The sequence below is a fragment of the Dasypus novemcinctus genome, chromosome 17 (genome assembly GCF_030445035.2).
Source record: "Dasypus novemcinctus isolate mDasNov1 chromosome 17, mDasNov1.1.hap2, whole genome shotgun sequence".
Lineage (NCBI taxonomy): Eukaryota > Metazoa > Chordata > Mammalia > Cingulata > Dasypodidae > Dasypus > Dasypus novemcinctus.
In genome coordinates this window covers 67,610,848-67,626,587 of record NC_080689.1, presented here as the reverse complement: position 1 = coordinate 67,626,587, position 15,740 = coordinate 67,610,848, and the positions used below count along the sequence as shown (strand labels likewise).

The 15,740-nt window shown below is 51.9% G+C and overlaps 1 protein-coding gene across 1 annotated transcript in view; it reads left to right on the top strand.

The window, feature by feature from the left end:
- Positions 1–1,344: 1,344 nt before the first annotated feature.
- Positions 1,345–15,740, top strand: part of SLC4A5 (solute carrier family 4 member 5) — an 83,447-nt gene continuing 69,051 nt past the window's right edge. The window contains exons 1-2 of the mRNA XM_058278930.2: positions 1,345–2,106; positions 6,403–6,532. Coding sequence (XP_058134913.1) covers positions 6,480–6,532 — 53 coding nt within the window. The 5' untranslated portion in view covers positions 1,345–2,106; positions 6,403–6,479. The remainder of the gene's footprint in view (positions 2,107–6,402; positions 6,533–15,740) is intronic.

Here is a 15,740-nt window from a genome sequence, read left to right as displayed (position 1 = left end):
GTGCACTCCTTGCTCGTGGGGCATCCCTACACAGGGGACTCCTCTGCGTGGCAGGGCACTCCTTGAGCGCATCAGCACTGCGCATGGGCCAGCTCCCCCTGGGTCAAGGAGGCCCGGGGTTTGAACCGCGGACCTCCCATGTGGTAGACGGACACCCTAACCACTGGGCCAAGTCCGCTTCCCGAGTGACTGATATTTGCCAAGTACTATGCAAGGCACATTTCATACATTATCTCATCTAAGCCCCACCACAATCTAGGTAGGTAGGCGTGATCATTCCTACTTTATAAAGAGGGAAACTGAGGCTTGGAGAGGTTAAGACCTTGCCAAGATCCTACTGTGTGTGATCAGCAGAGTCAGGAGTTGAACCTAGGTCTGGGCTCTTTAAGCACCACACCATAGAAAGGATCCTTCTGGAACCCTTTGGGGGTTTCTCTGGGGTTCTGTGGGTTACCCACAGCCCCTGACACCATATGGCCTGCAGCAGCTGCTCAGGGGTGCTCAGGAAAGCTGGGCCAACCTCAGCCTCAGCGCAGTGGAAGGGGCAGCGCCCCGGACACCAGGTGGGGCCAGCCCCTCACTGCCCGGCTCCTCTGAGGGCAGGAACTCTTGGGATGCCCCCTGCAGCCGTCTATGTGATGGTGGCCTTTGCTTGGAGGTCAGCGTCTAAACCATGCCCCTGCCCCTCTTTGTTTTCTCCGTTGTGAAATGGGCATTCTTGATCCTTAGGCTTAGGTATGAACATGTGGTAAAGGAGAAGCCTGAGGTAGGATAAAGTGGCATGGGGGATGTCAGGAGACCCGGCTGTCCTCCAAGCTCTACTGACACGCTCTGTGGCCTGGGGAAGGGGGCTTATGAGATGTAGCCTGGTCTCAGCGTTCCCCTCCATGAAATGAGGGGCGTGGACTCCACAGCTGACCTCCCTCCTAGCTCTGGGACAGTGAACCCAGGCTGTGGAGCTCCCTGGAGCAGCGGCTGCTCCGTGACCTCTAGTCAACCTTGGCACATTGTAAGTACTCCGTAGGCACTTGCTGGACCCAACCCAGGAGGTGAGGAGTTTCTCAGAAGTGCAAAATAATCCCCAGTGGGATTCACTGCACACCCTGAAGTGACCAGTTCCCGCTGTCCATGGGTTCTCAGAAAATACTCACTGAGTGATGACACCTTAGGGGTGGGAGAACAGGATTGGGAGTTTGGGTTTAAAGTTGGGGAAGGAGAGAAACCAGCTGCATGGAACGTTGTTGACCAAGCTTTGCTTGCTGCGAAACGTGAGACCCAAGGGCCCTCCCCTCACTCCCTGCCAGCCCACCCCCCACCATGTGCCAGAGAGGCCAGGGCTCGGCCAGGCCACTCCAGCCAGCTCACCTGCCGCCAAGTCTCTTAAGGAGGCCCCGGGGAGTCTCAAGGCAAATCCCACGACTGCCTTTATAAAGGAGCCTGAGAAGAGCGGGGTCTGGGCTCTCCCTCAGCCCCCAGCGTGGTGGGAAGGGCTCATGGGGGAGGGGAGCAAAGGGAACAGCTCTGTCAGTCCTCCCTTAGGTCCTCAGCTGCCAGTGCACCGGCCGTGGAGACCTGGCTTCCTGCTTGAAGTTGGTGGCAGTCACAGAGCTTTCTCTTTCAGGGCACCTGAGGCCTGACTCTCTCTCTGTCTCTGTCTCTGTCTCTGTCTCTCTCTCACACACACACAACTTCTCACATCTTCTCTCACGCATGTGCACAATCTTTCTCACATGCAGTATCTCTAATCCACTCACACTCCGGTTTTCCTCACACAGAATTCCTCACACTCTCTCACCCATCTCTCTCCTCTCTCACAAGCAGCCCCTTGCTCTCTCTTTCTCTCCACCTCCTCAGCCTCTCACACATTCCTACACGCTGCGCCCACACACACACTCACAACTCACTCCACTGCCTCTCCCCTGCCTTCCCCTCTCCCCACGCCTCCCCTAGCGATTAACTGGAAACAAAAGTCAGTCTGGTGAGCCCGGCCCCGTGGGGAAGAGATCTGTGGAGGCAGCGGCCAAGGTGGGAGCAGCGGAAACAGGCTGGGGCCAGGGGCAGCCCCGACGGCCAGCGGCCCCAGCGCTCAGCAGTTCCAGGAGGCAGGTAATGCCCAGACAGGGCTGGTTCGGCCGTCCCGCTCTCCACCTTGTCTCTGTTGTGTGGTGCTTCGGTTTATTTGCCTTCCTACCCGGCCTTGAGGGAAAGGGGAGTCCAGGCTGGGGCAACAGTAGGCACAAGGGCCCGAGGAATGGAGTGCCCTCCTCCTCAGGAGGAGAGCACGCACAGTGACTGGACCCGGGGTGGCTTGTGCCAGGGGCAGCTGGGGTCTGGGACAGGTGGGGTTCAAGATGGCGGGGGTTCGGGTAGCTGGGATCTGGGGTGGGTGGGGTCTAAGGCAGCTGGGGTCCAGGCTGGGTGAGGGACACTGATAGAGCCTACAAAGGCAGGTTAGGGCCCGGTCACAAGGGATTTCTTGAGCCACGTCACAGACTTTAGGCAAGAGGAAGCCACTGAAGGTGTCTCAGGTGGAGGACAATGGCACGATCCAATCTAACTTGAGGAGCGAATGTGGCTCAAGCGATTAAGTGCCTGCTTCCCACATGGGAAGTCCGGGGTTGAGTTCCCAATGCCTCCTAAAAAGGCAAAACGAAACAACAAGCGAAACGAAAGATAAAACCAACTCAGGGGACTGATGTGGCTCAGTGGTTGAGCACTGACTTTCCACATATGAGGTTCCGGGTTCAATCCCTAACTCCAGTACCTCAAAACAAAACAAAACTACATTTCAAAAGAGTAGATGTTATACTCTGATTCTATAGGAAATTGGTGTCCCCGTACCCCTGCCCCAGAAGCAAATTCATAGTCTTTTCCCAATTTGCAGAAAAAATAAGGTTATGGAAAGACTTTTGCCAGTTTAAAGTTTTTCTTTTATAAAATTTCCTTAAACTTTTGGTGTCTACTAGCAAGTGTCAGCATTCAATACATCTAGTGAAAAGGAAGTAAGTCAAAAGTAATAGGAAAATTCAGAAATAAAATCCATTTAAATAAATGAGGTCCACTGATGTTTTTATGCAGATAAATGGCGTTATCTGCTAGTAAACTTATTTCTAACTCATGTGCACAATATTTACTGGTGCACCCCAGGAGTCTACTAAAGTTTGAAATATTTTTAAATGAGATGTTTTAAAAGCAAACCCTATTGATACATAGGGAATGGAGGTGAATGGGGTGATCAGAGCCAGTGGGAGCAGTGGAGGCTTTTAGCAGCACCCCAAGCAGGAGGTAATGAAAACTGAACCAAGGCAGTGGCAATCGAAAAAAAGGGACAGAACTAGAAAATACGCAAATGAAGTAAGTCAGTGTCTGATTGGACATGGATAGTGAGAGATAAAGTGCTTTCAGGAGCACATCCAATGTTTCTTGCCTGGGTGGCTGGGTAGCTAGGCGTGCTAGAAATTGAGCAGTATTTGGGGTATTGAGGGAAGATGGGATGTGAAACTGTTTTGAATACATTGAGGTTGACATGAGAAGCTGTAGAATCTCCACATGGAGAGGGCCATAGGCAGTTGGAAATGGTCAATACAGGACCTGGAGGCACACACAACCTTGTCTATGCTAAAGGACATGAGAATGTGGAGAGAGAGGAGAGAAGAAGGCCAAGAAGGAAGCCAGGGGAGGACCAATATTTATGAGTGAGCCAGACAAAAGAATATTGAGGTAGGAAAAGGATAGGGAAAAAAAATGTATCAAGAAAGTACTATCCAAGAGTAGCTCGTTAGTTCAGAGGGAGAAGTCACCACTACTGATTGACGTCACAGTGTGGTTGGTTTTCTTGATTTTATTAATTTGACAGCAAATTCTATTTTATTAATTTGGTTGGAGCCATGAGGGATCTGGAGGCAAGTTTTGTGAGCTCAGGTGCCTGGCATAAGTGAGAGTGGCAGGGTGTTATAGTAGAGACCGTGGCAAGCAGGAATGTGGGCACAGGCCAGGCATCGGGGCACCTGCATTTTCAAGAAAAGCTGGAGATCTGGATTTCTATATGGAATCTCACAATTTTAAATAACAGCGATTTCAAAAACTTATCCTCTATGAGGGTTGAATTAAACACACTTTTGAGCTGCCAGTCTGAAACCTCTGCCTAAGTCAATGTCCTTAGTGTGTGGAAACTTTAGCAGTTGCAACAGCTTGAACAGTGAGTGGGGGAGGAGGAAGGAAGTGGAAGGAGCTAGTGTAGACCACTCCTTCAAGACGGTGGGGGTGAAGGAAGGGAGAGGAGAGGGAGAGAGCCTGGGAGGCAGGCAGGGTCAGGGGACGGTGTTTTAGCGTAGGAGAGCTTGTTTCTAGGTAGAGAGAAAGCAGGTGGAGAGAAGTAATTTGAAGACCCAGGTGAGAAAGGCAGAAGGGGAAGAGGCAGAAGGGGATGGATGGGACCAGGTATTGGGCTAAAGGAAGAACTCCTTTTGCTCAAAGACAGACTGCAACAGGGGTAAGGGTATAGGAGGGCTAGAAGGGAAGAGGTGCAAGTTGATGGTGTTTATGCCTGACAACCTTTATTTTCTTGGTGAAGTGGGGTAGGGATGGAGCAAGAGATTTGAAGAGTGGGGCAAAGGTTAGGAATGGCATTGAGGGAGCCAGGAAAGGGTAATGACAAGGAGGGGAAGGTTACTGCACTTCCAAGACCTGCTGAGGGTGGAAAGCCTCCACTTACACAGTTGGGTAGTTTCCTCAGGAGCCTGGTGCTGGGGTTGGCGGTAAGGGGGGTTAAGCACTTGTTATAGCCCAGACCCTGTGTCAGGTGTTCTATCCTCCTTACTTAATTGATTCCTCCAACAACCCTGTTCACTCAGGCTGAGTTGCTCATGAGTTAGTGGCAACTCTGAAAGCCCATTGTTGCACCCTGCCTCCACGACACCACCATACCACAGAGTACCCCCAGGACCCCCAGGACATACCTGCAGAGATGAAGGCTGGGCTGGTGAATTATTTGAGTGTTGGCTGGCTGACTTTATTGAGAAGTCAAGGGGCAAGAGAGTGGAAGTTATGATGAAAGAGTAGTTGAAATAATTGGCCATTGGGGGTCCATGGAGAAAGAAGTGAGAGCAGAAGGGGCTGATAAACTGAAAGGAAGAGAGGCTGGAAAAGGAAGGCTTTATGAGGTCCCAAGATAGATGATGAGAAAATGAATGAGGGCAAGGGCAATGACGTTGATGTGGACAGAACATATTCTTGAGAACTTCCAATATGGGAGTGTAGGCGAGGGATGACTCCATGGCATCTTGCCTGTGCAGTTAGGTGGACAGCTGTGCCTTGAGCCAAGGTCTGGCTCTGCTTACCTCTTTATCTTGGTATCATACCACTCTTCCCCTTGCCCACTGTGTTGCAGCACCACTGGCTAGCACATTCCCACCTGAGGGTCTCTGGAACAGTTGGAAGGAGCACTCTTCTACCAGTATGCATAACTGGCTCAATCTCATCTTCCAAGTCACAAAACCAATAATACCCCCTCCAAAGAGAGGACTTCCTTGACCTAACTAATATAGATGACTCCAGTTGTTTCATTTTCTTCAATGCACAAGATTGACCTGAAATGATCATTTATGTACTTATTTGCTTATTTATTATCTCTCTGTCTCTCTCACTAGACCGTATGCTCAAGAGACACACAGGCCTTCTTCATGGTTTTATTTTTTAACACCTAGAATAATGCCTGGCCCATAGTAGGCACCTGTTAAATTTTGAGTGAGAGAAAGAAGGAAGGAAGGAATGCAGGAGACGTCTGCTTGAGGAAGGATATGGGTTTGGTGTTGGAATGCTGAGTTTTAAGGTTCGCAAGAGGCATCCAGGAGTTGGCATCAGTGAGCAGTTGGCGGGCAGGCTGGGAGCTTAGGAAACAAGCTGTGACCTCACCCCTGCCCTTCCTGCCCATGAAGAAGGTGGGTGCACATGGCTCCCTCGTGCAAGAACATCGTTTTGCATGGCCGACTGCCCGTCAAGGCCAACGCACTGGGAGTTGACTGGTTTGGAGCCCAGTGGGAAGAAAAAGGACACCTGTGGGTTAGTTATGCTGAAGCTGAGTCAAAGTCTTTCTCATTATACTTTCTTGTCCTCTCTGCTGCCCTGGTTTTGGCCACTTTCCATCCTTCTTCACTGTCAGCTGCAAGACCCTGGAGTCTGGATGCAGACCAAATTCCTTCATCTCTTTTATCTCAAAGAATATCTCACCCACATCCAACCCACAGTGATATGAATCTAGCCGCACTCAGAAGTTGGACTTGGTTCTACCGAATTGGGAAATACTTCTCTCCTGCGCTTGGCTCCTTCTCCACTTCTCTCGGCCTTGTGGTCCTCCTGCCTGCCCCCGGGCACTTGGCAGACCCTGCTGCCCTCCTTTTGCAGGGTCTCCAGCTGCTGAGCAGCTCCAGGACATCCTGGGGGAGGAAGATGAGGCTCCCAACCCCACCCTCTTCACAGAGATGGACACACTGCAGCACGACGGAGACCAGATGGAGTGGAAGGAGTCGGCCAGGTGAGGTGGGGGCCCCAGGAAAGAGATAGTGGGGGGCCGAGTTGGGCTGCCTGCCACATCTTCCCCGGGCCCAGGCTGGACTGTCCCGAGAAGGGCCACCCACCAGCGGCACCTCATATCTTGAGTTCTGTCAGCGAGCTTCCTGGTCCCCAAGGACCCGCCCACCTACCTGCCTTGGTGTCTAGAACTGGGTTGGACACTAAGGAGAAAATGAAAAAATATGACTTCATCTTCATCCTCAAGGAAATTAAAATCCAAGAGGGATGGTAGAACAGTCACTCACAGACCCTTAGAGAACAATACAAGGACATAGGTTCTTAAATGTCAAATGGTTCATGTCAAATGTTGTAGGAGAAGGGAAAGCACCAAGTGGGCTAGAGAAGATCAGGAGGACGAGACAGGGCTTGTATATTAAGCATGCTGAGTTCTGAGTGGCAGAAAAATCCTCCAGATGCAGAGTTCTAGAAGGCAGCTGCAGAAAAGGTACTTGGCAGAGTTTGGGGCTGGAGCTATTAGAGCCCTGGAGGCAAGCACGGGGAGCATGCTCTGTACAGGGACAGTAGAGGGAAGAGGAAGCTAGAATTCTGGAGAGGAACCTCAGCGCTGAAGTCCCAGGTGCCTTGGGAAGATCAGAGGGCGGAGTGGGGTCAGCCGTGTCCCCTGGGCCTGGGACCGAGCAACCCCTGAACTGAACTGGAACTGGCAGCACCACCAAATTCTGCAAAGAGCCCAAGGACGGGGAGGGACTGGTGAGGGGTGGAGGAGCCTGGCAAGGAAGTTGAGTGAGTCTGGAAGATGCATGATACCAGTGTTTCTCAGCGTTTTTTACATTATGGCTCCTCTCCCCGCTGCCAGGAGAAAATTTTCATTTAATATAACTCTATTAGTCAAATTTTAATTTAATGTATTTCTAATGAGACAAATTAAATACCAAGCAATAAGATTTTGTCAGGTGGAGTTGGAGGGCCACAAACCCTAACTTGAACTTTTCGCTCCCCAAGGACCAATTTTCATCCCCTTGAGGGCAATATCGCCCTGGTTGAGAGTGTGTGGACTGACTCCCTAAGTGCCCGGGATTGGTTCTGCCTGGGGGCCACCATGACCCCCAGAGCCAGACAGCTGCCCCCAGCCATGGCCTGGGCTCCTGCCTCACCCATTTCTAGCACCCTGGAGTGGGAGGGAGCAGGCTTTGATACTCCCTCTGATCTCTCCTGCACAGGGGTTTCTAGAAGCAGGGTGGCTCTCTTGTCTAGCAAATCCCTGCAGGCCTCAGGGAAGGCAAGACCCCCCAGCCCCACTTCCTGAGCTTTACTGGTGGGGTCCAGTGGCTGTCTGGACACGGTCGAGCCTCCTCCTTTTAGCCCTGCCATCGCGCCCTTCCTGTGTGCTAAACGTTTCACAGGCTCATCTCATCAAGCTGCACAGTGGCCCTTGAGGAGCAGGGGTGGGTGCTAGCCATCGAGGATTAGGGGGGCGAATGTCCCACCAAGGGTCACCACCTTGAAGGCTGAAGCAGTTGGCTGAGCTTTCCCCGTTTTCCCAAATGCCCTCTCCACTTCCTCCAACTTCCAGAGACTCTGTTTTGACTTCCAGGGGAGGACCTAGGTCTGGAGACAATTCCAGTGGGGTGGGAGATAAACGGGGACAGCGAGGAGCCCAGGATGCCTGTCCAGGGCTGATGGGGTGGGGGGAGGAGGGCATCACAATGACCAGGGCCAGCCTGGGCTGTGGGGGCGTAATGCCTCCGAGGGGCTGGGGCCCCACGTCACTGCCTGCCCTGGGCGAGGCCCTTTCCTGTCCAAGGAGAGCTGGAAGGGCCTTCTCAGAGCCCGGAGGGAGAGGAGGCCTTCGCCACACCCTGGACAGGATCTGCACCCAGGACCCCCTGGCAATAATTGCCTTTCCAAGGGCCTGTCCCACCCCTGTCAACACACATGCTCAGAGCCTCTGCCGAGAAGGCCTCGGGTCCGTCTGCCTGTGTCCATAGACAAAAGGCACCCATTTTCCGTTCCCTCCGGTGTGGATCCCAGAACCCTCTACACTAAAGAGCCCTGCCATGAAGCTGATAAACTGAGTAGGTAAGGATGTTTCAAGAGGGAGGCTCCTCTTGAAATATAAAGGGGGCCGGCCGGCACCTGCGTACAAGGTGGTGGGTTTCCCTGCAAGGCAAACATTCTAGGAGACCCTGGAAGATCCTCAGTTTGGCGTCGCTCCATCAGGAATGAAAGAAAATGGTCTAGAAGTTCAAATGACTGGACCCAGTTCCAGGCAGATCCCGGAGAGGAGCGGCTTGAGCAGGGGCAGCAGAGGAGCTGAGGGTCCCCTTCTCCCTCTTTCGTCTTGTCGCCAAACTCCATCTGGTTTCCGGCTAACTTGGGGTGTGACCGGCAAGCCTCTTGTGAGGTCAGAGGGGCTTGGCCATTGGCCAAGAAGTCCACCGTGGCCTGGATGGTTGTGCTGGCTCCTCCTCCAGGCAAACAACAACAGTGGAGTCGTTTGTGCCGCCCCCACAAAAGAAGAGCAAGCCTTTCCCCGGCTCACAGGCTGTGGGATCCACTCAGGGGATTTCAAGAAATTGCCAGAATCTAAGAATCAGCAAATCTTAGTGGGTCTGGGGCCACCTAGGAGTAACAGGAACACATGCTGGGGAGAAGGGACACTGTCACAGGACACTTAGGCCCTGGGAAGGTTAGAAGTCCAACTATTCCCACTGCAAAGAGCATGGGGGAAGGGCTGCCCTTTCATGAAAGTATTTAATTTGCTACAGGGACTGTTTGCTTTATTGAGTTAGGAGATTAGCGCAGTGAAAATCTCAAATCCTCAAGGAATTTTCCCCAGCGTTGCTTGGTCAGGGGTTATTATAGTTTGGGGGTGTTTCGGGCCTTTGGAGAAGGAGTCGCTCCTGGGTGGATTTAACCGGCTCTTGGAGCTCGAGGGAACCTGCTCCTGTGCACATAAAGAGGACTGTGTGTGCAGACGTCATTTCTAATGTGATCAATGCTGGTGGGTCAGGCTGTTAATAAGATAGATTTTTTATTAACTCTGCCCCTTTACGTGCCCAAGAGGGAAATGTAGCTGGTTGTTTGCTGACAATGACCTTGCCTGAAGGAGGGTTAGATCAGGCCTGGTAGGGGCGAACCCCTCACTGTGAGCAAACAATTTACGCAGCATTCCACCCTCCTGCAAGCCTGCTCAGCCTGCGAGGGCAGGGGAGGGCAGGAGAATGGCCAGAGCTGGAGCCCACCCAAGTGTGGAGGGCCCTTCGGGGTTACTTAAAAACAACCCGAGCTTAGTGCCTTCCAAGAGTTCTGAGAACAGCACAAATTCCAAATTCAAACTACTTCTCTTTTCAACTCAGAGTAATGGCAAGAACCTGCCAGAAACGTCTTAAGAGAACATATGCTTCTGGAACTTTCCTGTGGTGACCAGGAAAGGGCAGAAAGAGGGACAGGAGAAGGGGGTCAGTTGAGTTGGCTCACACCAGATCAGCACATTTTCAAAAACCCTGAATAGTCTCTGTACATAGGCGGGGCATGCTTTCTCTCTTCACACAGGGTGGAGGAGACGGCTTGAACTTTCTCTTTTTTTCTTTTTTCTTTCTCTCCCTTTCCCTGCTCCTCTTCCCCGCCATTGTCTGCTCTCTGTGTCCATTCACTGTGTGTTCTTCTGTGTCCGCTTGTATTCTTGTCAAAGGCTCGGGAATCTATGTCTCTTTTTGTTGCGTCATCTTGCTGCGTCAGCTCTCCGTGTGTGCGGCGCCACGCTGGGCAGGCTGCACTCTTTTTATGCTGGGCGGCTGTCCTTATGGGGCACACTCTTTGCATGTGGAGCTCCCCTATGCAGGGGACACCCCTGCATGGCAAGCGCACATCAGCACTGCACGTGGGCCAGCTCAGCACACGGGTCAGGAGGCCTGGGGTTTGAACCCTTGACTTCCCATGTGTTAGGTGGACACTCTATCCATTGAGCCAAATCCACTTCCCTGAACTTTCCATCTCAACGCTGAAACTGCTCTTGTTTAGGGCCTTGTACAGTGCCCTCCTAGAAATATTTTCTTTCTCAGTCTCTTAATGGGATATACCTCCAGTCCTGTGGTCTCACCACCCATTTGGGGTCAACTTGATGGGACCAGAGCTGCCCTCTCCCATAAAAGCAGAGTAGGAAGCTGAGCTGTCCCAGCACAGACATCCACAAGCCTCATTCGTTCATTCAGCAGTATTTCCTTTAAGGGCTTACTGTCTGCAAGCTCTACGCCAAGTGCCAGAGATACAAAAGTGGACAGCGGGTGCCATCCCTGTCCACGTGGGCTGTCTGGCAGAAAGGCAAAGAACGAGGCATCTGGTGATGAGGGCGTTATGCACATCGCGCGGCGCAGGGGACCTAATCCAGACAGGAGGGGTCAAGGGAGGCTTCTAGGAGGGAGGGGTGTGCAGGGTGAGCGTGGACGGGGAGTGGAAGTTACCCAGGAGGGGGTGGAAAGGAAGCCTTTGGAACAGAGAAAACAGACACAGGAGAGACTGCACAAGAGCTCAGCAGCTTTGCTGGGGAGCGAGGGCGGGGCAGGGCAAGGTCCTAGGTGAGCCGTGTTATTGAATTTGTTTTTCTTTTTTTTTAAAGATTTATTTTTTATTTATTTCTCTCCCCTTCCCCCCAGTTGTCTGCTCTGTGTCCATTCACTATGTGTGTTCTTCTGTGTCCACTTAGATTCTTGTCAGCGGCACTGGGAATCTGTGTCTCTCTTCCTTGCGTCATCTTGCCGCATCAGCTCTCCGTGTATGTGCCGTCGCTCCTGGGCAGGCTGCGCATTTTTCTCATGGGGTGGCTCTCCTTAGGGGGCGCACTCCTTGTGAGTGGGGCTCCCCTATGCGGGGGACACCCCTGCATGGCACGGCTCTCCTTGTGTGCATTAGCACTGCACAAGGGCCAGCTCATCACACGGCTCAGGAGGCCTGGGGTTTGAGCCCTGGACCTCCCATGTGTTAGGCGGACGCTCTATCAGTTGAGCCAAATCCGCTCCCTGTTATTTTTGAACGTGATGCTGCAAACTTTGGAGGGCCACTGAAGGGCTTTAAGGGAGAGAGGGACAGGATCATGTATGTGTTTTAAACAGATCACTTTGGCTTCATGAGGAAAGTGGAGAAAAGGAGGCAAGACTTGGCAGGTTGGGATGTTGGTTTGGGAGAGAGATGGTGAGCACCTGCGCTGAGAGATCTAGAGGAAGGGGGGATTTGAGATGTAATTTAGCAGGTAGAATTGCCAGGACTTGATGACAGATGGCAGGTGGAGGAGGAAGCTAGATTGCCCAGGTTTCCAGCTTGGGCAAGTGGGTAACACTTAGTAGCAATTCAGGAAACATGAGTAGAGCAGTGAGGTTTTGGTTCACTGGGTGCTTTTCTGTTTGGTTTTAGGGGAGGTGGGTGATGAGTTCCATTTGTGACATGTTATGATTGGGAAAACTCCAAGTGGAGGGTCCATTGGTCACAGGTCTGGAGTTCAGTAGAGAAAAGGGATCAGCAAGATGGATTTGTGAGTCATCAGCATCTCGATGGAAATCAAACCCGTAGGAAAGGAGGAGGTTGCCCTGGGGGCGTGGAAAGTGAGAAGAGCGTCCAGCCTGGAACCAGGGGGGCCAGCGCTTAAGGGAGGGGCAGGGGAAGCAGAGGCCACAGAGGAGCCTGGGAAGGGCCAACCAGAGAGGAAGGAGGGAGCAGGAAGTGTGCGGGGTCCTGGAAACCAGAGGAAGAGAGACACAAGACGAGGGAATGGCCAGCGAGTGGAGAGAAGTGTCCGCAGAGTGGAGCAGCATGGTCGGAGGTGGGGGCAGGAGCCGGCGGGAAGTGGGCTGAGAAGGGAGCAGAAGAAAGAAGGTGGGGGCAGCAAGCCTGGGCGGTCCTTCCAAGATGCCAGTAAGTGGAGCGGAGGAATTAGACAGGTCTGTCAAGGGGGGTGTGGACGGGGTCAAGGAGCGTTTTTGTTTTTTGTGTTTTTGTTTGTTTTTGAGGATGAGAGAGACCTGAGCATATTGAAGGCTGATGAGAAGGGGCCAAAAGAAAGAGAGGTTTAAAGGCTCAAGACGCCTGGAGGCTGCTGGGTGGAGCAGGCCGGGGGGGGCAGGTGGAGGGCTCTCCTCAGCGGGCAGGACCACATCCCTCTCCTGGGCCAGGGCCGAAGGAGCAAAAAGACAGGAGATGGAGCGGCAGGTTGGAGGCTCCGAGCAGGGAGCTGAAGGAGTTCTGGGCTGGCAACTTCCAGGCCGGTCTCTTGGGCAGAAGAACTGATGGGAGGAGCAGGATTCTGAGGTGGGCAAGCAGACTCTGCAGAGCCCTGTGGCTGCCCTGGTTTATTGCAGAAGAACCATCTATGGGGATATGTGGTCAGATGAGGGTTTTTAAGATTGTTTGACCTTGACCTTATGCTTATCTACTGATGTGAACAGTCCTACTGTTTGTCATTATCAAGTCGCTTCCACATCCAGTATCAAACTTGGTCCTCTCCTCCCTCTCCACTAGTCAAACACTGATACTTGAAGCTTATGCTGGGCAAGCAGGAAAAAGTGTTTTGATGTGAATCAGAATCTGGACCAAGGCCCAGGTAAAAGCAGACAAGTTTCCCCCAGGCCCCCGAGGCCCTGGTTCCAGCCAGCGCTTTCACCTGCTAACTGTGTGAATGCAGAACGGGGGCTGTGCTAGGGGGCTTTGGCCTCCCACGCCCCACCCCACCCCCAGCCAGGGACTTGACCGTCACTCACAGTTAGCTCAGCCCTGGGCAGGGCCGCAGGAGAGAGCTGGGGGGCGGCGTGGGGGCCACCTTCAAAGGTCCTGCAATCAGGTTGGGGAGGTGCTGACCCGCACTTCTGGGATGGCCAGGGAGCGATGCCAGGCCAGCACACGGTGACCCAGGATGGCAGGTCAGATGCCTTGGCCAGTGTGCACGACAGGAGGGCCGGTCAAGGGAGGCGAGAAGCTGGGGACTGGAGCACTCAGGGAGCTCTTCCTGGGTACTCTGTGACTGGCTGGTGGCTCCTCAGAACTCCTGGGGGGTGATCAGCAGGAGGCGTGGACGCCCAGCCGCCTGCGTCCCTGGATAGCTCCCACGGGTGCGGCTGTCAGGAGGAGGGAAGCCACACCCGACCGCCTTGCGTGCGTAAAGCCCCCACCTGATTCATCTACCCATATTCATTTAAAAAAATTTTTATCATGGAAAATTTCACATATAAAAAGTAGAGAGAATAGTATAATAAGCCCCCATGTACCCAGTACCCAGCTTCATCAATGAGCAATGTTTATTTCCACCACGGGGTTTTTGGGGGGGGGTTTGTTTGCTTTTAGGGATTTTGCTTTGTTATTTGTTTTTGCTGGAGTATTTTAAAGAAAATCCCAGCCATTGTAAACATTTCAATACACGTTTATACAAAATTAGGATTTCTTTTGTAAGCCCAAACACAATGCCATTGTATCGCCTATCAAAGTTAGGGATAATCCTTAGTATCATCTAATACCCAGTCTAAGTTCAAATTTCTCTTATTATCTCAAAAAATGTCATTTTCAAGTTTGTTTGTCCAGCTCAGAATTAAAACAAGGCCACACATCGATTCTGGTGGTTTTATTTCCTGGTCTTGTTAGCATCGGAACTGTCAGATGCCAGGTGTGCCTAAGGAACAGTGCCTCCTGACAAGACTTTGGCTGGAGCACTTTGTTCTAAAGTCAAACGCCCCTCCCCACCCCCCCCCCCACCCCCCCCATCTGGTATGTTCAGCTCCAGCTCCCACAGCCTGAGTTCAAGGAAGTTGTCCAGGCCTGCATATGATGCCCAAGGGAAAAGGAAATGTCGTTTCCAGATGTTTTAGGCAGCAAGTCACAGAGGCCCGCTCAAGCTAAATTTTGCAAAAGGAGGGAGCATCAGCAGACTCCTGGGTGATCTCAAGGTACCCAGGGACAGTCACATGTCTCAAGGGCTGGACCGGGAGGCCAGGCCGTCCTCTCCTCTTGCTCTGGGTCAGGTCTCTGCTTCTCTCGAAGCATCCTTTTTGCTTTTCCATCACCACAACCAGCTTCCTCTGCTTGTCCTGCCTTTGGCCAATCCTCAGCCTCCGTGATTACATCTGTTCTACTCGAGGGACCACCTAGAGCAGGTGGCTGCTCCTAAGTCTTCAGAGAGACTCCTATTTGCCCGACTTTGGTTGTCCCGTCACTGTGACCCAGATCAGAGTTCAGGGGAGGGGTGGGGGAGGCGGGCCAGGTAGCACAATGGATAGCAAGCTGAGCAGGCACCCCAAGTGCATCTTTGCCATGTAAGTAGTAGTGAAAATACATCCTTTATTTTATCAGTCCTTTGGCCACAGTTAGGAGCTCTAATGCCAAACGAAACCTCCAAAATTCTCATGTGTGTGAAAGAAGAGGAAGAGGTCGGCAAACCCACGCCCCCCTGCCAAGCACCTCCGTGGCCACATGGAAACTGACTCGTGGGCCAAAGAGAACTTGGGAAAGGCTGTCCTATCCACACCTTTCTCTATTTCACTCTAAAAACACCAAAAGGTGCTAGGTCCTGTGGGAGAATTAAAATGGATAAGGTGTGGACTCTGTCCGTAATGTGCTTATGAGCTGGCACAGGAGTCAGCAAACTTTTTCTGTAAAGGGTCGGATAGTAAATATTTTAGTTCTTGGGGCCACAGTCTCTGGTCACGTCTATTCCACCTTCTATTTACAACCCTTTTAAAAGTATAAAAAATGTAAAAATCACTCTTATCTAGCTGGATGCATAAAAATAGGCTATAGATTTTTATGTCATGGTTTGGTGACCTCTGATCTAATTAGTGAAAAAGGCAGGCATGTGCTCATATCTAGACAGATAACTAAAAACCAGGGCATTTTGTGTGAGATGCCCTCACACCCTGTATATTATAAGCTGCATGACCTTGAGCAAGGTCCTTGTCCTCTAAAAGTCTTTTCATCTGGGCGTTGAGAATAGTAACAGACCTACCTCATGGGAATGATTTGAGGATTAAATGAGATAATACAATTCAAGGGGTTCAATGTGGGTATCGGAATTTTTTTTAAGCTCCCATGTGATTCTAACACAGCCAAGGTTGAGAACCACCGTTACCTCTTCCAGCCAAGGAGGAATCAGTGGGGGTTAGAATTTAAGTCTCCATCTGGGATGGATCTTGAATTCGGCACTCTTGTTTTGAGCTCCTTCTAGGTCCTGCTGG